Source organism: Microtus pennsylvanicus, chromosome 3, assembly GCF_037038515.1.
Source record: "Microtus pennsylvanicus isolate mMicPen1 chromosome 3, mMicPen1.hap1, whole genome shotgun sequence".
Classification (NCBI taxonomy): Eukaryota; Metazoa; Chordata; class Mammalia; order Rodentia; family Cricetidae; genus Microtus; species Microtus pennsylvanicus.
Window position 1 is genome coordinate 14,215,169 of NC_134581.1, and position 23,511 is coordinate 14,238,679.

The window sequence follows — 23,511 nt, forward strand, 5'->3', positions numbered from 1 at the left end:
TCTATCAGTAAGAGAGTAAAAATGAAGAAAGTGAAGGGCCTCTCTAAGTAGAGTAGTTCAGTGATGGGAGTGTTTGTGTAGCATCTGCGTGGCTCAGGCTTCTAGCCTCAACATGGCAAAGAAGAAAAAACATACTAGTATCCTTTGTAAGGAGAAATATAAATATAAAACTTTTTTTTCTGTGTTGGAGTAATTGAATGTGATGCTCTGTGTTCGATCCCCACCTCACATATAGCCACACAGTCAATGCAAGGTAACCAACATTCAAAAACCTACTGCAATGTTTTCTTTCAAAAAGGTGATAGCAGTACCACTCAAGTGGAATTATTTGAGGGTTAATTGAGGATTAAAGAGAGTTTAGAACAGTGGTAGGCAATTTTTAATAAATGATAGCTATTTTTAGTTGTGTGATACAGAATCCCAGTAAATTCCACTAATATGCAAAAAGAAAAAATCTGGGCATAGTAGCACAAAAGCCTCTGGCACTGGGGAAATAGAGGAGGGAAGGTGTCAAGGTCAATCTGGGCTGCTGGGTGAGACTGTCCAGGAAACCAAAACACCAGGCAGTAAGAAGGTAAGCAGAGGACAGCAAAAGGAAAGGCAAAAAGGGCAGCCTTTTAAGAGAAGATTGTGAAATGGATGCTTCTCTAGTTGTGAAATAGTAGCAACTCCTAAGACTACAGATACTTTTTTAAAATCTGCTGAGCATATTTTACTTATGTATAAGGACCTTGAAACTGTTAGAATTCTGAGTTTATAAATGACTTCCAGTTTCACACCAAGACAGTCTCCTACCATAAACTGACATTCCCAGCTGTTGGCAAACAGTTGATGAGCTCTAGCAAACTGAAGTAAAAGAAACGAAGCCAGATAAAAAGGAGAACAGGCTTCAGCTTCAGCATGGCAAGGAAGGGCCTATCTATATAGGGTTCCCAACTCACAGCAACATGTCCCCAAGTGCACTGTCATCCAACTCTTCTTGGTTTCCAGGGAAAGAGCTACGGAGAAGTACATACTGTAACCACACAGGAAACATCCTTCCTTCCAAACTTGTGCTTCCCTTTTATAAAAAAAGAGTGGTACTGCAATAAGACCTATTTTGACAAGTTGACTCAGGCTTCCTCATGTAATCCATAAATCTTTTCTGCCTGGAACAATATGCAATATATGTAAAGAAACCTTTTGCTTAAGTTTTCCCAAACTCAAAGGTGGCATGAAAATGTAAAAAGAGAGAAAACAGAATGCTAGAAGAAATTTATTGACTTTCCTCATTTCCAAAGACGCTAAAGATAAGGCAATTCATTCTAAATTTAAAATAGATGTAAAATTCTACACTAAATACAAAGAAGAATATATCAGTAAATCAAACATAAACTTAGTAGTATGGAAAATACCAGAATCAAAGGCTTAGAATTTAATCTAAATCTAAACAAAAAATATGCTGGGTGGGGTAAAGTACGCCTTTAATGCCAGCAAAAAAGAGAGGCAGTCAGATCTCTGTGAGTTACAGGCTAGCCAGGTTTATACAGGGAGACTCAAAACAAGCAAACAAAAACAATAAAAATATAGTTACCAACTGTCACCTATGTTTTTATTGGGAAGTACCTACAACTTGTATGAAATTCCCCTAAGGAAAGAATGTGTAACACAGAGTCAATAAGACTTGGTTTCAGAATCAGCTCTTCTTACCTCTGTATAATCTTGAGTCTCATATAAAATATATAGTGTATGTGTTGTGTGTGTGTGTGTGTGTGTGTCTGTGAGAGAGAGAGAGAGAGAGAGAGAGAGAGAGAGAGAGAGAGAGAGAGAGAGGTTTTATGGGTAACCAGATAAATAATATCCACTCACCAATATTTGTATACACATGCATGCTATAGATTATTTGGAGGTCAGAACAACCTGAAGGAAGGGGTCAGTTCTTTCCTATCATATAGGGTCTGAAAATCAAATTCAGGTCATCTATTTCAGTACTATTATTTTTTTATCAACGCCACTAATTGTTGGTGGTGGTATTTTTACTCTTTGACTCTTTGGTCTTTTGACTTTGGGGAGCCCACAGCCCAGCTCCTGAATAAACTATACACAGAGGTTTGTTCTTGGTTATGAATGTCGGGCCTTAGCTTGGGCTGTTTCTTGTCAGCTTTTCTGAAATAATCCCAACTAGCTTTTGCCTCTGGGTCTTTTCCTTTTCTTTCTTCTGTATATTTTACTTTCACTCTTACTCCATGGCTGGCTGGGTGGTTGGTTCAGATGTCCTCCTCCCCGTTCTCTTATTGCTCCTTCTCTTCTTTGGTTCTCCTTCTATTTATACTTTGTGTGCCCGTCCTACCTCCTTGGTTCTGACTCATCATTCAGCTATTTATTAGATTGTCGGGTGTTTTAAACAGGCAAAGAATCACAGCTTCACAGAGTTAAACAAATGCAACATAAACAAAAGTAACACACCTTAAAACAATATTCCCCAACAACTAATATCTACATTGACCAAAGATTGAAATCTATGTATAATACCACTGACAGGACAAATGGAGTCAAAACAGGTGAGGATCAACAATCTGGAAGATAACGGCTAACATGAATAACTCAAAGTGAACAGCAATGATAAAATTTACTAAGGCCATGGATAAAACACCAGAGCAGAGGTGGTATGTGCCTGTAATTCCAGCACTGAGGAGACAGAGGCCATCTATCTAGTCAGAGAGTGTTTCAGGACTCCCAGCGTTGGGAACAGGAAGGGCCTTGTACCCACAGATCAGAGAAACCAGGAATGTTAAGCATACAGGACTGCCCTTTCAAAGGGAAGAACATATAACTGGTTTTTTCATCCAGAACGTTGGGAATTGGAGGTGAATTATCTGTTGAGTCAGAGCAGATCAAACTCTCACAACCAACATCAGAGCTGGTTAGTAATCTAAATGACCATTACCTCTATAGTCAGAGGCTCCCCCAAGCTCCTACGACCAGAATCAGAGATGCCTAATAGCACAAATGACCCCACACTATCTGTATGGCTGGGACCAGGCCAGATCCTTTCTTAGGCCTTAATCTAATACAGGGTAGCCTATCTCTAAAACCCATCTTCTTATAAGAAATGGCATTTATTTTGAATTGAGTTTTGATGCGACTAAGCACCAGATATTTTATTATACCAGGATACTTCTTCTCTAAGTTGCACTGTGCCTAAACAGGCATCAATAAACTGGTCTAAGTCACACTGAACAGAGTTTTGCATTCTTACCTCTTCCCAGTTTGTTTCCCTGCCCGACACCTGCAGACAATCCCACCAATCTCAGGACTACTGTACTGTGTAATAAAACCCTGCCTTAAAAACTGAGTATGGCAGCCGGGCGGTGGGGGCGCATGTCTTTAATCCTAGCACTCAGGAGGCAGAGGCTGGCGGATCTCTGTGAGTTCGAGACCAGTCTGGTCTACAAGAGTAGTTCCAGGACAGGCTCCAAAGCTACAGAGAAACCCTGGGGGGGAGGGGGGAGTATAACTATATTTGCATGCACAGACCTGTAAAGCTCTTCTGAAAGTCTGATGAGTTTAAAAAGGGTTTGTATTAGTAAGCATGCCATTAATTTTAAGTATAACTTCTTTGGAAGGATATATAATACTGTTAAATGTCTAAAGAGGAAAACTACAATTGTTTAACAGAAGGGAAAAGACAATTTATTGCTCATTCCTTTGTACCTTGTCAATAAGTTAATCAATTAAAAAAAATCAATAACTTTGGAGAACTAGAGAGATGACTATACTTACAAACAAAAGATGATAAGTATGAAAAAAATAAGGAAAATTTCTTGACATTTTTGACAGGGTTTTAATTATCCCAGACTGGCCTTGAACTCCCGATCCTCCTACCTTCATCTCCAAAATTCTGGAAATACAGGTGTGACCTAGGATGCCCAACTCAGAATAAAACATTTTTTAAAAAGATTTTACTTAACTTTATTCTATGTGCATTAGTGTGAAGGTGTTCAAGCACCTGGAACTGGAATTACATACAGTTGTGAGCCACCACGTGGCTGTTGGGAATTGAACCTGGGTCCTCTAGAAGTGCAGCCAGTGCTCTTAACCGCTGAGCCATCTGTCCAGTACCGGGGTAAAACCTTTTTTAACTATATTCAAAAGCATCTATTGTTCTTAGAGGTAGCAACTGGTAGAATTAGAGAAGCAGCAATAAATCTATGCAATACTCATTACACTCCCCTCAGCCACTCTGCAAGGTGACTCCTTCCAACACGCGACTGAGCCTGGAATGACCTGGAAGTGTCCAGAGTGCTCTGCAGGTTCTAACTAAGAACAAACCTGCTTTCTAGGATTTTCTACAAACACTGAACATTTCTTTGGAAATACTGACTAATTACTCCCAAAATTTTACTTGTTACCTTGTAATCATTGACAAAACTAAAGAACTGGTCTAGAAACCAAAACTTTAAAATATGGTAGAATTCTGGAATGCTCTCTACATGTTGTTCTATTTCATTTTCTGCTTTGTAAATAGAATAGCTAAGAGAAGAAAAATAAAAGCAGAAAGATGAATATAGCATGTGTATCCTTTCTCACACCACCAAGGATTCCAATCCACGAGCTCATTCATACCAACACAAGCTTTCCCCACGAGAACAAGTCCACACCATGCAGAACAACAGCCTCATGATGAAGCTTCTGTACAAGTCTAATTGGCTACTTGGCCCAGGCAATTGATGTTTTTGTTGTTGTATTAAAATTTCAAGTTAGTAGCTAGATCATGCAAATTGATTAATAAAACACTGTTGTTGGCAGCAAAAATCTTCAAAAGGAAGGAAATATTTTTAAATATTTTTAAAGCCATGATTAAATGTGTACTGGGGGTGGGGGTGGCAATGCAAGCACACATATTAATCTCTAAATCTTAAGAAAAATTTCATCTAATTTCACTCCAATTACTTATGAAAATCTCAAAGGGCAAAATTAGGAGGAATTTTACCATCATAGGTGAAGTTTGGTGAACATAGGCTATGCCCCAAACTCTAGTCCACAATCACATATTGGCCAGTGGTAGTTGCAGCAGCAAAACTAGTAAAACCAGCCTCTCCTGATATCTTGAGATCATTTCCCACTGCTGGAACATGAAGTCTGTGCCTGCCAATGCAATAACTACTAGTAAAAAAGGCTTATCATTTTCATTTGAATTTAAAGCAATTTGGATATTTACTCCCACTAGCTTGTCCTATTTGTATACTAAAAACGAAAAAATAAAAAATAAAGCCGTTTAAAATAATCAGCCATTTCTACCCGAAAAAATAAATAAATAAAATAAAATAATCAGCCAGATTTTTTTTCTCCTGTAAATACCTGCACCAAATAATGATTGAGACTTTGCCTAATAAACTTTACACACAGGGGCTGGAGAGATGGCTCAGTGGTTAAGAGCATTCCCTGCTCTTCCAAAGGTCCTGAGTTCAATTCCCAGCAACCACATGGTGGCTCACAACCATCTGTAATGAGGTCTGGCGCCCTCTTCTGGCCTGTAGGCATACAGACAGAACATTGTATACTAAATAAATAAATAAATAAATATCCCCCCCCCCCAAAAAAAAACTTTTACACATGGGATGTGCAATATAAAGAGGATTGCTAAAAAATAAAATTAAATAAAAAAAATAAATAAAAAAATAAGCCGGGCAGTGGTGGCGCACGCCTTTAATCCCAGCACTCGGGAGGCAGAGGCAGGCGGATCTCTGTGAGTTCGAGACCAGCCTGGTCTACAAGAGCTAGTTCCAGGACAGGCTCCAAAAACCACAGAGAAACCCTGTCTCGAAAAACCAAAATAAATAAATAAATAAATAAAAATAAAAATAAAATAAAAAAAATAAAAAAATAAAGAGGATTGCTATGTTCCTCCACAATATTCCATAAAACTCAAGATTCAATGCTGCATTAAAAAGGCATGCAACCAAGTCTCCAGTCTCCTCTAGCTGAAACAGGCATGCCTTAGCTGGGGGGTTTCATGCCAGCAAAGCAATGCTCAACAAGGATGATTAGAGTCTAAATGGAACCAAGGCACAGGCTGATTGCTATGGTGAGGTTGACTCAAAAACCAAAGCACACACGTTTTCCCACAGCAAGGTCATACCACTGGACTTGAGCAGCTTCGATTTATCTCTTTCCTGGCTTGCAGACTTTGGCAAAAGTGGGGTAAGTCCTCGAGACTTCGTGGGTCTCATGTAGCCTTTCACTGGCTCTGTCATCTTGCTTTTATCTTCCTTCTTCCTTTCACTCAACAGCTTCAGTTCAGATATGCCCATCATCTTCTGAGGAGCTTCAATCTCGTTACCTTTGAACTGTGGAACTTGGGGATCCTTGTAAGCAGTCACTACTAATTTATCTTCACCCTCCACATTGCCACATGAGAAGTCAGACTGTTCTGTTGTTGGCACAGCAACACACCCCAATTGCCTGACTTCACAAGACAAACTAGTTTCTTTTAATTTATCCTTTTCATTTTCTGGAGGCAAAAGAATGGTATCTACCTTCTTACCTAAACCATTTGAGCCCTTGGAATCTCTCTCATTTTGGTCCTTAGACAAATTAAATTTCGGTGTTTTACTTCTCAGAGGGTCGGGGTTTTGAACTGGGGCAGGGTGTTTCTCAGTTCTCTTCTCTTCCTTCACTAGAGATGCTGGCAAACCAGCACTACCTGCATGTGCTTCTAGGACTCTCAGCTCTTGTGGCAGGTTCTGGCTTTCTGTGGGCACAGTAGGCAGGATGTGCCCTTCAGCTGGCTCTGTGGCAGGCCCTGCTGAATGGTTAGAGGACCCGTGCTGCTCTGGCTCTGATTCTCCTATCTCATGCCTTTCAGGGATTATCCCTATTTCATTCTTCCTGCAATCTGAAAGCTCACCATTATTCTTAAGAGAATGATCTCCATGACTGTTAAACTTTCCTTGGGCTCCTGTAGAAGTCCCAGGAACTCCTTCAGTGCTAGTAGAGGGCACAGCAGCAGAGGGAGCTTTGTATCTTTCTTGATCTAGGATTCCATCTTTGCTGTAAGTATCCTGTACTAATAAGCTGGAGTTCTGGGCTAGGAATCTCTCCTGCCCACTTTTTCTGGAGGTGTCAGGGAAAGAATCATCTTCCTTTACTACTTGAGGAGTAGGGCAGGGCAGTGTTTCACAGCCTGCTGATTCCATTACCTCTGGAGGAGCTGACTTACTCATCAGCCCTGTTGGTGCTATCCTAGAAATAAAGGTAATATTTCTATTTTCATCCATATACCCCATTCCTTCAGTTCTACAGTCTGCTGTGGTTTCCATGGGAATGTGTATTTTTGATATATCTGTCTTAATCTCCAAAATGTGCTTCTCGGGAAAACTATTTTTAATTTTTTTACACTTCCCATCATTGCTCCTTTTATTAGGTTTGTCAGCCACTGCAGTGTGTCCCTTGGCTACACGTGTCTTGTTTTCCTCAGGTTCTTTTGAGGGAACAAATCCTGCCCCACAGATTGAGTCTTGGGGGCTCCCATCTGTCACCTTGGCAGCTGGTTCAATAGTAACAGTAGAACCTTGGACTGAGTTTGTCTTATTTCCCACAAGAGCCCCAAGTTCAACAGAATTAGACTCAACATTCTTACTCTTTTTGTCGGCAACTTCCACTGTGGGTGTGTGTGATGTGTGTGAGAACAAAGAATCGTGTATTTTAGGGAAAGTCTGGCCTAACTCCCTGTGGTTACGGGCTATATCACCATCATCACTCTCCTTTAGACAAGGCGGGCAGATGACTTCCTCCTTGTCCTCCATTTTGCGAAGTTGTACAGGGTAATTATTTTTAAACTTTTTGTTTCTGCCTTCATTGTCTCTCTTTTTGGTCTTTGCAGAAATCCAGGGAATTGACTCATGATCCATCCCAGGACACTTCCCTTCCTTGCTCTGGTTTTTAACCTCAGCTCTTCTTTCTGAACTAGCCTCCAAAGTATGAGTCAAGCTTGACCCAGTTTCCATAGAAATCAATGGCTGTACGGTGCTTCCCACACCAGCATCAGCCATGTCTTTGGACACCCTCACCACTGACTCGGTGAGATCAGAAATAGCCTCTGGTTGCTCTGAGGAATCCAAGCCTAGCCCTCTTCTCAGAGCCTCAATACTCACTATTTTAGGTTCAGGGACTGGCTCATGTGGCATAGTAACAGCTCTCTGCTCCTTCACACTGTTTGGAAGGAATGACACCTCAGATTTGTTTCCTAACTTCCCAGAGCCTACTTTGACTTTCCCAGGACCCCTTCCCTTTCTGTTTTTGCTGTCACCTATCTTTCTCTTAAATGGCTCAATCTCTAACACAGGAGCCTGAATTAACTCTTGGTCTTTCAGCTCCTTAGAAGCAGACAGGCTGGCTGCTTCTTTCTGCTGGGGGGATGTCTCTGGTTTTAGTTCTCTAACATTGTCAGCTCTAGCAGCAAACCCCTGTACTTCACTCATTTGACTTTCCCCACTCCCTTCTTTTAGATGGTCTTTTGACGGACTGTGCTCTGTTGAAGTGAGGGTCAAATTTGATAGTACTTTTTCTGTTGTAGGTTCTGAAACTCTATCCATAATCTCTTGACCCACTATGGGGAAACCACTTCCTAGCCGAGTTGTTCCTTTGTGTGCAGCACTGCCTATTGGAGACCCTTCCAAACTGGACGGGCCCTCTGCCCTGCTCGCATCTTGATTCTCTGGCACTGAGCTGTTCCCTCTGTGGTCTTCCTCTACTCTCAGCTTGAGCTGAGCATTTACAACAGTCTCTGTAGGTTTTTCTGGACATGAAGTAATGTTGTGACTTTCTATACAGTCAAATTTCAAAACTTCTCTGGATACAAGGCCATATTCTGTGCCCACAGTAGTTGGTTGGCCAGGATCAACATCTGACTTCAAAGGCCCAAGAACAGGATGATCTTTGGGCTTGTCTGCATTGTCATCCCAACGTCCCCCAGCTCGTGACTGAGGATATCTCTTTTGCTTTGATTTCTTTTTCTTTTTCCTCATTATCAAAGGCATGTTTTCTATATCCCTGGCCTCCCTGCCATGGTCTCTCTGGGACACTAGGGATTCAGCATAAATACTTTCCCTTTGGTTCCCATGCTCACCACAAGAAGATGAACCAGAGACCAAACCCAACTCAGGCAAAGGGTAGGGGCCCAACCTAGGATCAAGAGTCTTCCATGAAAGAGAACCTTCCAGCAGCTCAGGAGGGACCCTGGCAGGCCTGGCCCGGGCTGGCCTGCGGTCACTGGGTCTGTAAACGTGTTTACCTTGTGAAGGAGAGGTACCTGTAATACACGAATTTGGCTAAAATTCTAAACAACAAATTTCTTGTCATCATTTCTAAACCGAAAATTTTTTTTAGTGATTCATTTAAGTAGTCTATGTTCATTCATTCATAAATCTTTTATCTAAATCATTTTGATCCTTATTTGGAGCAATCAAAGATCATTACCTTAGATCAAGAATTTTTTTCAGATATATTTATATAACATTAAGACATTTAAAATCTTTACCTTATTGAAGTAGTTAAATAAACTGAGAAAATTTAAATAATAAGCTAAAGACCGACAGAATAGTGAACAGTTCAACTGGATCAAAACTTAGTGTCCTCAACTGACAGAATAGCAAATATGTAAGAACCTCACTTTCTGCCTAAAGAAATGGAAAGTATTGAAGAAAATTGATTTATAAACTGTACAGCTAATAATTACCACCACACAAACCAAATAATGCACAAACACCATCCCACCATGTGTAAGTGTGGCATCTGAAGAAAGTTCACATTATCCCCACCTTACCTGAAGAAAGTTCACAAGACTGACTGCCAGATGTTTCCTTTTGCTCTAAATCCTCTAACAGAGAACCTTCATCTATTGGTAAGTTTGATTTTTGGTCTGCAGCTTTGACTGGTTCTAAACATAATAGTAAAATTCATGTTAAGTTTCAGAGAAACAGGATTTCAACTGTTTTTTTCTTCATCTGCCATAAATTAGAGATGAGAATGTGTTTTAGAGAATTCTCCTACACTAAAGAACAGAAAACGAGAGGAGCAGTTGGAAGGCAGAGTCAAGAGGGTTCCCTTGCTTTCCTTTTTTAAAATTAAATGTGGAGGCGCATGCGTGTTACAGCATGTATCTGGAGGTCAGAGAACAGCAGTTCTCAATTGGTTCTCTCCATTCAACATATAGGTCCCAGTAACTGAACTTAGGTCACCAGATTTCACGGCTGGTGCCTTTACATAATGAAACATCTGTCTTTGCAGATAAAATAAAGCAAAAACTAAAAACAAACAAAAGAGCTGGGTGGTGGTGGCACGTGCCTTTAATCCCAGCACTTGGGAGGAAAAGGCGGGCAGAACTCTGTGAATTCAAGGCCAGCCTGGTTTACAGACTGAGTTAGTTCCAGAACTGGCTCCATAGCTACTGAGAAAAACCCTGTCTCAAAACAGCCTCCGCCCCCCCCCCAAAAAAAACCAAAACCAAAACAAACAAACAAAAACCCAAACAAACAAATAAAAGAAGACAGACAAACAAACAAAACCACCAAAATGTTTTTGAAACACAGAAGGTATAATCCAATGGAAAGGAGATTTAATTAAGAGGAACTGAAAAGAGAGTGATGGCTAGAAAACGGCATACTTAAGGGGATGGGACTTGTCCAGCGAGGAGAGGGTGGTTTTCCTTGAGAAGAGTTTACCCATAAAAACAGGAGAATGGCAGAGGTAGTGCACACACATACAAGCCACGATGGTGCTTTGTGGATCTTATTGCCTCATTTGTCAGGAAGAAAAGCAAGGATGAAACCGGCAGTGGTAGCGCACGCCTTTAATCCCAGCAGAGGCAGGTGGATCTCTGTGAGTTCAAGGCCAGCCTGGTCTACAAGGACAGGCTCCAAAAACTACAGAGAAAGGCTGTCTCAAAAAACAAAAACAAAACAAAACAAATGAACAAAAAAGAAAGAAAAAAAAAAGCAAGGATGAACACAGAATGTGACTAGCCAGAGGAAGGGGAGGGCAAGGTCACGGACTGGAGAAACAGAGTGGACCAGTAAAGCACCAAGGGTCTATTTCTACCGAATTCAGCACTTGTTCCCTAGTCTATACATTAGTGGAGAGAATGCTGAAAGAAAGCAGGAGCCCATACCTGGTAGAATCATACAAGGAGGTGCTACTGACTGTCCCTTGTGCTGGACAGATTCTAACTGGGAGTCTTCATTTGGTTCTTCTTGGGTCTGTGCATTTTCCTTGTCTTTAATTTGAACTGTTGCTACTTCTGTTTCCAAGGGTAATGTAACATCCTTGGCTGGAGTCACACTGTTGTCCAGGGTCATCTGGGTTCCCGAAGGCCAAATGGCACCCTCAACCCGGGGAGCCTCTGTTTCTGGAGGTAGAGACATGTCCTTGACTAAGGCCACCTCTTTTTCTGAAAGTGGGGTCACATTGTTAAACTCAGTCACCTTTGTTTCTGGAAGTATAACCACTTCCTTGCCCAGAGACACTTCTGATTCTGGGAATGGAGCCATATCTCTGACAATGTCCAATTTTGTTTCAGGGGGTGGAGCTGTATCCTTATTCATGGTTATTTCGGTTTCCAGAGATGGAGTCATGCCCTTAACCAGAGATCCCTCCGTTTCTAAGGGCAAAGTTACATCCTTTGTCAAGATCATCAGGGTGTCTGAGGGCAGTGCCAAGTCCTTTGCAAGGCCCACCTCTGCTTCTGAAGCCAGGTCCATCTCCTCAGCCGAAGGCGTTTCCACAGAGGAGGCAGCATCCTTTGCCAGTGCCACCTCTATTTCTGAGGGTGGAACCACGGCCTTGACTGGTGCTAGCTCTGTTTCTTTGGGAAGAACCACATCCTCAGATGGTACCAAGTCCATTTTCATTGGAAGTGCCATCTCTGTTTCTTTGGGCAGTGTCACATCCTTGCCTGGGACCATTTCAATTTCTGTAGGAGGTGCCAGATCCTTGGTCAAAGATACATCTGCTTCTGTCGGCCCCTTAACTGGGGCCACCTCTGTTTCTACATGCAGTTCCATGTCCTCAGCCAGGAACATATCTGATTCAATGGATGGCTGTGTAACATCTGACAGAATCACATCTGGTTTGGTGGTCTCCTCTGGGTCTTTAGAAAATGTCACTTCTGTTTCTGTGCCTGGTGTCATGTCTGTGGATGGAGATACCTCTGCTTCTCGAGATGGCACCACATCAGTGATCTTCTCTTCTGCCGTCATTTCCAGTGCTTCAGTTGGCAGCTGCTCTTTTACTGATTCCACTTCTATTTCCTTGGATAGCTCTAAGAAAATTAATTTTAAAAAATTTAGAACCCAGCAGGGCTAGAGAGATGGGTGAGAGGTTAAGAGCACTGACTGGATCTTTTAGAGGACCTGGTTTTAATTCCCAGCACCCATATGGCAATCCATAACTGTCTACACCAGATATACATGCAGGCAAACTATCAAAACACATAAAATAAAAGCAAATTCAAAAAGAAAAAAATCTTTTTTTTTAAAAAAAAAAATACAATCTAGCATTAACTACTCACAGCCCTGAATTTAAATATTACTTTCTGGCTACACAAAGAGACCTTGTCTCTAAATAATCCAAAAAATTTGCTGCTGACATTCTTCAGCTTTGGGTTAATTGTTGATTTTTGAACACTTATTTAATTTGGTGCTGTAGTTACAAGCCTCCCCATGTATGTGTTACATCAAATGCTGGTCCTTTGCAAAAATACCAAGTGTTCTTAATACATGAGCCACCTCACTGAAAAGGTTAAAATAAATTGTTACCAGGCAAAAAAGAGTTAACACTATAGTCTAGTGGCACCAGGAACATATATTTATTGGCTACTTTCTAGTGGATATCTACTGAAGAGATGTCTCAGCAGTTAAGAGCAATGACTGCTGTTCCTGAAGACACAGGCTCTATTTCCAGCACCCACAAGGTGGCTCAAAAGCATCTGCATCTCCAGTTCCAAGGGATTTGGTGCTTTTTCATGGCCTCTGTGGGCACCAGGAACACATATGGTACACTTTCATATAAAGAGACAAAACAAGCCGGGCGGTAGTGGTGCACGCCTTTAATCCCAGCACTTGGGAGGCAGAGGCAGGCGGATCTTTGTGAGTTCGAGACCAGCCTGGTCTACAAGAGCTAGTTCCAGGACAGGCTCCAAAACCACAGAGAAACCCTGTCTTGAAAAACCAAAAAAAAATAAATAAATAAAAAATAAAGAGACAAAACAGCCACACTCAGGGAAAAAAAAGAAAAACTTTAAGTTATGAAAAAAATTAAATGAAAAGTACTTAGGGACCAAGAAATACTTGGTTTTTTATGAATATCAAATTTATACTAATTAAGAAGCATCAGAGTTAATGTATGCCATCTATCTTTGACAACTCAACATTTAAAAGATAAAACGATGCTGAAGACAAGTCATTCCTTGGCCTTTTGGCTATGATCAAGTGTACGAAGCATATAAAATGTAGAGTAGAAACAGCCAAGAGAGAAAATACATGTGTAAATAAAAGGACAGTTATATAATCAATAAACCAATCATAAAGTTTGAGGCCAGCCTGATCTACATAGTGACTTCAAACTCAGGAAGGATTCTATAGTGAGACCCTACCTCAGACAGAAAGAAGGGGGAAAAGTTTGTTTACCTGTATCTGCTGTAAGCTGCTGAGAAAGTGAATGCTTTGTGATTACTGGTGCCATAACCGGTAACTGACAAAGTAGCTCTTATTAATTTACCTGCTGCGGGCTGAAGGCTTTCTATAACTTCTGGAGAAACGAAGGACTCTGAGTGTGGAGAATCTGAGGCTTCCAGAGACCACTCCTGAGATACAACAGCCGTGGGAGCAAATGAGTCACCGGGAAGCATACCTAGTTTGAAACACAGTTTTTAAATGCGGTCACCAATGAAGGGGGAAAGGCAGTTGCCAGCTTAAATCAGTAATGTGTTGTCAAGAAGACACAAACTCAATGACCAATAAAAGCAGAGGTTTATATAGGAAGGTCTGCTGGCACTCTTTAGTTCTGGGTTAATTGTTGATTTTTAAAGACTTAATTTGGTGTTGTAGTTATAAGCCTACCCATGAGGGTGCTACATCACACTCTGGTCCTTTGCAAGCACTCTATACTATAGCCTAGTAGCACCAGGGACACATATTTATTGGTTACTTTCTACTAGATGTCATTAAGATTTAGAATACTGAAGACTGAGCACTACAAAACACCAACTTCAATGGAATATAGTGGATAGCAAATTACTGTGAGCCTTTATTCACATTTATAACAGGATTGGAATCTGACTTTATAAAAATGCTTAATAAATTATTAGCAAGTTGATAAATAGGATCATGCTCTTCTATGTCAGACATGAGATTTAATATCAGATGGTTCCAGCTATTACCAATCATTAAATTTCTCTCTCTCTTTTTTTTCTTTCTTTTTTTGGAAACAAAATCTCACTGTTTTATAGGTAATCCTTAATTTCCTAAGCTCAGGTGATCCTCCTGTAAAGCCTGCTCAACAGCTGGTGCTACAGGCATAAACCAACACATCCACAAAGACTGCACATCAAATAATAAACGCTATGGTATGGACTAATTGCTACAGGAATGCAACAAGAACTTTTGAGAATTAGATTATCACAAAAGGTTTCAGAGAAGCAGGAGCAGATTAAGGATTAAGAAACATCTTAGCAGCTGGGCAGTAGTGGTGTACACCTTTAACCCCAGCACTCAGGGAGCAGAGATAGGTTAATCTCTGGGTTTGAGGGCAGCCTGGTCTACAAAGTGAGTTCTATGACAGCCAGGGCAACACAGAGAAACCATGTCTCAAAAAACCAAGAGCCTCATTAGCACGGAAAGCATAAAGACACCAACAAGACAAGAACCTGCTGAACTATGCTATCAATCTCATTCAAACAGGTCTGGCATATTATACCGTACCAACAGGACTATATAATCCATGGGGAAATGATTTGAAAAATCAAAATCCTTACTCTTTTTACTTTTCTTATTTTGGGTTTTTGATTTTGCTTTTCGTTTTGTTTTTCGAGACAGGATTTCTTTTGAAAACCTTGGCTAGGGGGCTGGAGAGATGGCTCAGTGGTTAAGAGCATTGCCTGCTCTTCCAAAAGGTCCTGAGTTCAATTCCCAGCAACCACATGGTGGCTCACAACCATCTGTAATGAGGCCTGGTGCCCTCTTCTGGCCTGCAGACATACACACGGGCAGAATATTGTATACATAATAAATAAATAAATATTTAAAAAGAAAGAAAGAAAGAAAGAAAGAAAGAAAGAAAGAAAGAAAGAAAGAAAGAAAGAAAGAAAACCTTGGCTGTCCTGAAACTTACTCTGTAGATCAGGAAGGCCTATTACTCAACAGATTCACCTGCCTCTGCCTCCCAAGTGCTGGGATTAATGGCATGTGCCACCACCGCCTAGCTCCCTTTCTGTTTTTCAGTTCATTATGTAATATGGTATTTGAAAGTTATTACCTTAGCTCATGAATACTGTATGTGTGTTTACTGGTGCCATTATACACATACAAACACAAATTTCATTTTTCATAATTTCACATTATTCCAGGTGTGACAGCCCCAAGTAACTGGGAGGTGGAGAGGACAGAATCAGGATTTCTAGGCTGTCTTTGGTTATATAGCTAAAGCCAGCCTAAGCTCATTTCTTATATTTCTTATGTAGAACTTACATCAAAATTTTTATTTTTTTTCTCTTAATCATTTGCCATTTATTGTATGGATCTCTGTACAATGAATAAATGATAGACCTGACATAATGAATCTAGTTGAAAACATACCATAACTGTCTTCCAGAGGATCATTTTGCCCTATAAATGCTGAAGCATTTGTGGGCCCACTGGAGACAAAGAGCAGATCTGCCAAATCACCATCATGGTGCACCTTAAAGGGATCTAAAGTGAAAACAGAATCAAAGAGACATACAGAGTAAATGCAATTAGAAAGATTACCTTTTATTTCCTATGAATGCCGATTTGTTATATTTGTATTGCCAATAGTAAATTAAATAAAATGACTATCTGACAATGACATAAGTATTCACTAATTTGTTATAACAAAATATAATCCATTATTCTCTTAAAATGTGATTATCTAGGAGAACCAGCAAACATAAAACCTCATGAAAGAACACGAATACTCCACTTTAGAATTCTAAGGTGTACAGAGGAAACTAAAATTTCAATATGTTAACAGACATTTTTAAAGTATTTTTTAAAAAAACAAAAAGAAAATAGGAACTAAGGAAATAGCTTTGTAAATAAACTGTTGGCCATAAAAGCATCAATACCTGAGTTATCCTCAGCCCCCACAAAAATAAAGCCTGGTATGATGGTACATGCTTATAATTTTAGTACTGGAGACACAAATACACATACATACATAAACACACAAAAATTAAAAACCAGGGAGGGAGAGATGGCTCCGTGGTTAAGAGCACTGGCTGTTCTTCCAGAGGACCTGGGGTTCAATTCCCAGCACCCACAAGACAGCTAACAACTGCCTGTAACTCCAGTTTCTGGGGATCTGACACCTTCATACCAATCCACATAAAATAAAGTTAACTAAATTATTTAAAAAAAAAGAATGTAATGCAAATTTCTAGTTCTTTAAAAAATATAACAAAAACCAAATAATAAACTGTATGCTGGGCATTGAAGATACTGTCTATAATCCCAACACTCAACTTCAAGGCCAACATGAGCTACACAATGAGATCCTGTCTCAAAAAAAGCAAACCAAACAAACAAACTCAGCTATAACATTATCTGTAGAACAAGAGCAAACCAAACAAACAAACTCAGCTATAACATTATCTGTAGAACAAGAGCAAACAGAACATTTCTCTTCTCTTGTGGGCACTGTGAAGAATACTGCATCTCAAATGCTTGCTGACATCAGTAGTGAATGCTTTAATCCCAGAGTTCCAGGGAAGGCCAGTAGGTAAACACAGTGAGCTATCTATCTTTAAGAATAACGTCTTGGAACTAGAAGACAACTTTTGAGAGCCACTTCTCTGGCATAAAAGAAGCACTGCTCTTAATGCAGCAATTTCTTTCGGAAAAATTAGGGTGCTAAGGGATTCCTGAAGCTTTAGCTTTTAATGTACATGAATGTGAGACAGTTTATTAGTAATCGATTTTGAAAAGATTAAAAAAAACTACAGGGACCTAAGTGCTTTTGAAGAAAGGATAAATAAAGCTGGGTGTGGCCGACCCACTTCTGAGAGACTGAAGGGCTGAGGTAAGAGAATTGCTATAGTGAGAGACTCTATTTCACACAGAAAGAAAAAAATAAAGGATAAATAAAGATAAAGGTCCAAGCAAATGTTTATGGAAAATAATTATACTTTGATCATGACTTACTGAACTATTTTGAAGCTAAAATGCTACAGTCTTGTCACCTACCTCACAGCTCACATTTAGCAGTCAAAAACAGCCTGCACTTACCAGCCTGGTTAGTACCTAACACTTGCTGAGGCTGGGAACAAAAGCTTGCATCTTGTGGCCAGTTCTGGCTGTTCTGATATTCCTGGTAGGCCATTTTCTCTTCAAGGAAGTCAGTAGGAGACCCTTAAAATACAAACAAAAATAAATTACAAGACATCACTGTTTCTAATCTGTAAGCATTTACAAGTTACAGATAGAACAATATAACACAGGCGTATCTAATAAACCTAATAAACACCTTTGAAGGGGGGAGTTGTTTGCTGTGTTTCTGAGACAGGTTTCTCATTATTTAGCCCTGGTTGGCCTCAAACTTAACTGCCTATGTCTGTTTCCCAGAGTACTAAGATTAGGGGTGTGGGCTACCAAGCCCAGAAAGGAGAAAAAAATGTGTTTTAAAACTAGAAGGAAATGGAAAGGTCAAAACTAAAAAATTAAATATTAAGAAGGTAATTCTTGGGCAAGCAAGATAGCTGAGTAGCAAAGATACCTGCTAGCAAGCCTCATGACCTAAGTTCAATTCCCAGGACCCACATAGTAAGAGGAAAAACCAACTTCTTCAGGTTGTTGACTGACTGACTTCTACATGTGCACCATGTACTTGCTCCCAAACACACATACACACACAAGAAATTTAAACAAACAAATAAATAAAGGCAATTATCAAGCTAAGTAATAAATTCAAGGCAATTTTTAAAATTTTGACCTTCTGGCTAAAATTAAGTTTAGATTCAAAACAAAATTTAAAAAATTCAAGGCAATTTTTAAAATTTTGGCCTTCTGGCTAAAATTAAGTTTAGATTCAAAACAAAATTTAAAATCATGTAAGTTTTGAGGGCTGGAGAGATGGCTCAGAGGTTAGTAGAACTGACCGCTGTTTCAGAGGTCCTGAGTTCAATTCCCAATAAATAAATTTTTTAAAAAAAGAGTCTTAGAAAACAAGTTTTTTTAAAAAAATAAAAGTCAGTGCCGGGCGATGGTGGTGCACGCCTTTAATCCCAGCACTCGGGAGGCAGAGGCAGGCGGATCTCTGTGAGTTCGAGACCAGCCTGGTCTACAGAGCTAGTTCCAGGACAGGCTCCAAAGCCACAGAGAAAAGCTGTCTCGAAAAACCAAAAATAAATAAATAAATAAAAAATAAAAGTCAGAAAACATTTTCAAAAAAATCATGTAAGTTTTGAAAAGTTGTCTATTCCAAAATCTATACAGAAGTTGAAATAAAAAAATATAACCAACACAATTTTGAAGAAAAAATAAGTGCAAGGGCTTATACTACCTGATTTCCAAAGTCAGTGTAAGCTCATCGACTCTCTTTGGTACTGATCACACACTTAAGGGCTCCAACCCTGTTCCTGACATAAAGCAAGCACTCAAATGCTGTTACACAGAAAAGAGTTCAGAAGAAAAAACAAAACAAAAACTTCTACTAAGAGTCAATTGGCGGGGGCTGGAGAGATGGCTCAGAGGTTAAGAGCATTGCCTGCTCTTCCAAAGGTCCTGAGTTCAATTCCCAGCAACCACATGGTGGCTCACAACCATCTGTAATGGGGTTTGGTGCCCTCTTCTGGCCTACAGGCATACACACAGAATATTGTATACATAATAATAAATAAATATTAAAAAAAAAAAGAGTCAATTGGCGCCTGGCAGTAAGGGCACCTGCCTTTAATCCCAGCATTCCGGGAGGCAGTGAGTTCAAGGCCAACCTGGTCTACAAGGTGAGTTCCAAAACAGTCAGGGCTGTTACACACAGAAACACTGTGTCAACTGGATTATCCTAGCACTTGCCAGACACCAAGGCAGCTTGATTTTGGTGAGTTTGAGAATGGACTGATCTATATAGCAAGTTCCAGTAGAGCCAGGGCTACATAATGAGTCCTCATCTCCAGGAGGAAAAAGAGGATAGAAGGGGATCCAATGGGTTTCATCAAAGATACCAACATAAGTAAACAGTATAAGGAGGGGACTGAGAGACAGATTTTCTCCCTATGTGGCCTTGGCTGGGTGGATTGCAGGTCCTAGATGTCAACCACCTTGACCATGGACTTGCTTTCTGAACACTGTAGTCCCAAGTATGACCCACCATTCCCAAGTGGCTGTAATCACAAGTGTGGCCCACCATTCCTACATGGCCATTTCTTGTCTTGTTAAATTTTCTTAATGTGTATGAGTGTTTTGCCTGTAACTTTGCATATGTCTGGTCAGAAGAGAGCATGAGCTCTCTGGAACTTCAGTATATGACAACACATGAATTCTGGGAACCAAACCCAGGACCTCTGAAAGAATAACCTTTACTCTTAACTACTGAGCCATTCATCTCTGTGTCACTGACAGTTTTTCAGCAAGCAACACAGGAGTAACTGGATACTTAATTTATACCATTTATAAAATTAACTCCAGAAACATCAAAGACCTAAACAAGAATTATAATCTTAAAAGCTTGCAAAATGATAGAGGAAATTTCTGTGGTCTTCAGGTTTTGTAAAGATATGTTGATGCATCAACAAAAAATCACTTTCCACAGGAAAAAAGACCATGTAAATTAGACATCAAAACTTTAAACTGATGAACAAGGCAGGGAAGAACACAACTCTAGTTCCAGCACATAAGAGGTAAAAGGCAGAAGGATCAAGAAGGCCAGATTGTGTTGAGACTGCCACAACACACACGCACATGATCATAAACCTTTATTAAAGAACTTACATGCATAAAAGGGTAAAATCAATTATAACTGAATTATAAGTCAAATTAATAATGGACATTTCAATAAAATATATACAATGGATATTACACTTAAGAAAACAGCTCATTATTATTTACCTTTAGGAAAACACAAATTAAAATATTAATGAGACAAAGTATTAAATATTTAAAAAGTCTATAATCAGCTGGGGCATAACTGAACAGTAAAGTGCTTATCAAGCCCCGAGTTTAATCCCAAGCACTGGGAGGAAGAGGAAGAGTGATGGCTGAAGAGATGACTCAGTGGTTAAGAATACTTGCTGTTCTTGCAGAGGATACAAATTTGGTTCTCAGCACTCATGCTGGGTGATTCACAACCACCTATAATTCCAACTCTGGGGCATCTGACACCTTGGGTCTCTGTGGGCATCTGTACGCACATATAAACACTCACACTTAATCCTAGCATTCAGAAGGCAAAGGCAGGTAGAGCTCACATGAGTTCAAGGCCAGCCTGATCCAAACATCAAATTCCAGGTCAGCCAGGATTACAAAGTAAGACTTTGTCTCAAGAAATAAATATCTAAAAATTAAAAGTTATGATCACTAAGACTGACAATACAGGAAGATTTTAATGTTTCAGAAATCTGGAAACTTTCTGTTAAGAATATAAAATGGCCCAGGTGGTGGGGCACGCCTTTAATCCTAGTACTTGGGAGGCAGAGGCAGCAGATCTCTGAGTTCTAGGCTACACAAAGAAACCCTGTGGGGAGGAGGGAAGTAAAATGGCACAGGCAAATTCAGAATTTGCTTGCTCCTTCTGTTTATTTAAGTATTTATTTGTGCACATCTGAGTGAGAAAATGTGAGTTTGTGTGGAGGTTGGACAGCAATTTAAGAGTCTGTTCTCTCCTTGTACCACATGGGTTCCGGGTATTGAACTCAAGCTTGGCAGCATTTAAACCTGCTGATCCATCTTGCCTAACTTCTTATCATTGTTTAAATAATATCTTTATTGAGGTGTAATTCACATTAGTGAAATTCATTCTTTTTAAATGTAGGATTGAGGGGGATTGGTATGTTGACAGAGATGTGTCAGATCTTACTTTGGAACATTTTCTTCATTCTCAAAGAGAAATTCTATAATCTTTTATTATCCAAGTCTACCTCAGTCCCTGACATCAACTCTTTGTTACTGTAATGAGCATGGAAGCAGATTCCTCTGAATGAATAAATAAAGGGGAATCTGTAGTGTAGATAGAGCAGGAAATTTATAGAATAAGAATGAATGTAACTTGGTGTAATGTAAAAGCATTTCTTCTTGTGTGTGGTATGGAAAATTACTAAGGTGAAATATTAAGAGAACATTTGCCCCCTTGAAGGCTGCCACACCCATCTGGCCCTGCCAGATGTGGGGGCTGCACCCAGCAAACCGTGGTAACGAAATAATCTTGCCACACAAGAGGGACCCCCCACCCTTCTGTGGCCAGTCGATACTGATAACCTAGGACATCTGGTTATCGGAAGGACCAAACGAGGACCAATTTTGAACAGACTTAAAAGAGGTGGCTGAAGCAGGACGGTTATCTCACTTCTCACAATGGCTCTGGCACCAGGCCTCTGTGGAAAGAGAGATCCTCCTAGCCTGCCTCCCGAAAAGCAGCAATATTTTGAATGCCTTGCCTAAACATTTAATGCTCTGTCTCCGGAGCACAGAGCTTTGTCTCCCGAAAACAGATATTTAAGGCCTTGCATCCCAAATGCAAATCCTCATTCCATGAGAGTGGACATTGAAGGTCTGTCTCCCGAAAACAGACTAGATACTCTGCCTTTCAGAATGCTTTGCCATCCCGAAAGCAAAGCTTCGTCTTCTGAGTAGACAGAACGCTTTGCCATCCCGAGAGCAAAGCCTCATCTTCGAGAGTAGAGAACTAAAAAAGCCTTGTCTCCTGAGACTCGGTAACCCGAAAGCCGAGTCCAAGACCCTACCAAATACCAGCCTGAAACATCAGGACCTTATCTCCTGAGCGCAGGCTATGGGGTCAAGAGTCGATCTTCGCTACCCAGCCCCCAGTGTGGACAAGAGCCCAGCCTGAATAAATTCAAAAAAGCCCCTTTTAAGCCAGGGAATACCAGGTCATATGATGCTACTTCATGTGTGTATGAAATGTTAAGAGAAAAGCATAGACGTGTTAATACATAAGTTTAGTGTGTGAAATGTTAAGAGATATTTTACGGATAATTGATAAGATTAGAAAATATTAATGGAGCCGGGCAGTGGTGGCGCAGGCCTTTAATCCCAGCACTCGGGAGGCAGAGGCACGTAGATCTCTATGAGTTCGAGGCCAGCCTGGTCTACAAGAGCTAGTTCCAGGACAGGAACCAAAAGCTATGGAGAAACCCTGTCTCAAAAATTAAAAAAAAAAAAAAGAAAAGAAAATATTAATGGATAAGCTAAGGTTAAGGAGTGTTTTATAGATAATTAATGGATAAGTTGTATTAAGGTTATAGATAAGTAATGGATAAGTTGTATTAAGGTTAAGAAGTGCTTTAGGAATAAGTGATAAGTTAGATTAAGGTTATGAATTGGTTTTATGTATTAGGTTTAGTAGGATTAATAATTGTGATATTGAAGTGCCCCCATTAAGATTGTAAACCCCATTGATGCATTGGATATTGAAGTTGCTAGTAAAGAATCATTATAAAAACAATTCTCTTGCTTGGTCTGGTCACTCATCACTCTCTGGGGAGAAGGGCACAGAGTCCTCATAGATATTACTCGAAAAGAACCTGGAGCTGAAGTCCCCCAGCTCATAACAGTTCCTATGTCTCCACCCCCACCCCACCCCCTTTTCTTTTTTGGTTTTTTTGAGACAGGGTTTCTCTGTAGCTTTGGAGCCTGTCCTGGAACTAGCTCTTGTAGACCAGGCTGACCTCGAACTCAGAGATCCGCCTGCCTCTGCCTCCCAAGTGCTGGGATTAAAGGCATGCGCCACCACCATCCGGCTCAAGTGGCCTTTTGTAACTGCCCTCTTTCACTTTTGATTTCAAAGTGATGCTAGTTATACTGTAACTTAGAATGTCTTTCCTTTCCAAATAATACAGTCCCAAGATTGTGTGACTACCTCACACTTTCATCCATTCCTTAGCTGAGCGTGGTTTGGTCCTACTTTTTGACTACTGTAGTAACCCATGAACACATTAAAAAAACTATACTTTTGGGAGGCAGAGGCAGGTGGATCTCTGTGAGTTCAAGGCCAGCCTGGTCTAAAAGAGCTAGTTCCAGAACAGAAACTCCAAAGCTACAGAGAAAGCCTGTTTCAAAACAAAAACAA

The 23,511-nt window shown here is 40.2% G+C and overlaps 1 protein-coding gene across 47 annotated transcripts in view; it reads right to left on the reverse strand.

Annotated features, from left to right (window-relative positions):
• Map4 (microtubule associated protein 4) overlaps positions 1-23,511 on the reverse strand; it is a 133,616-nt gene that overhangs the window by 38,773 nt on the left and 71,332 nt on the right. For 24 of the 47 annotated variants that reach the window (XM_075964565.1, XM_075964564.1, XM_075964563.1 and 21 more), the window contains exons 4-8: positions 17,499-17,621; positions 15,831-15,944; positions 13,756-13,887; positions 11,150-12,298; positions 9,806-9,919 (exon numbers count right to left, since the gene is read on the reverse strand). In XM_075964565.1, the coding sequence (XP_075820680.1) occupies positions 9,806-9,919; positions 11,150-12,298; positions 13,756-13,887; positions 15,831-15,944; positions 17,499-17,621 (1,632 nt within the window). Of the gene's footprint in view, positions 1-6,121; positions 9,293-9,805; positions 9,920-11,149; positions 12,299-13,755; positions 13,888-15,830; positions 15,945-17,498; positions 17,622-23,511 lie in introns of all 47 variants that reach the window. The other 23 variants (XM_075964534.1, XM_075964531.1, XM_075964529.1 and 20 more) reach the window with 2 other exon arrangements.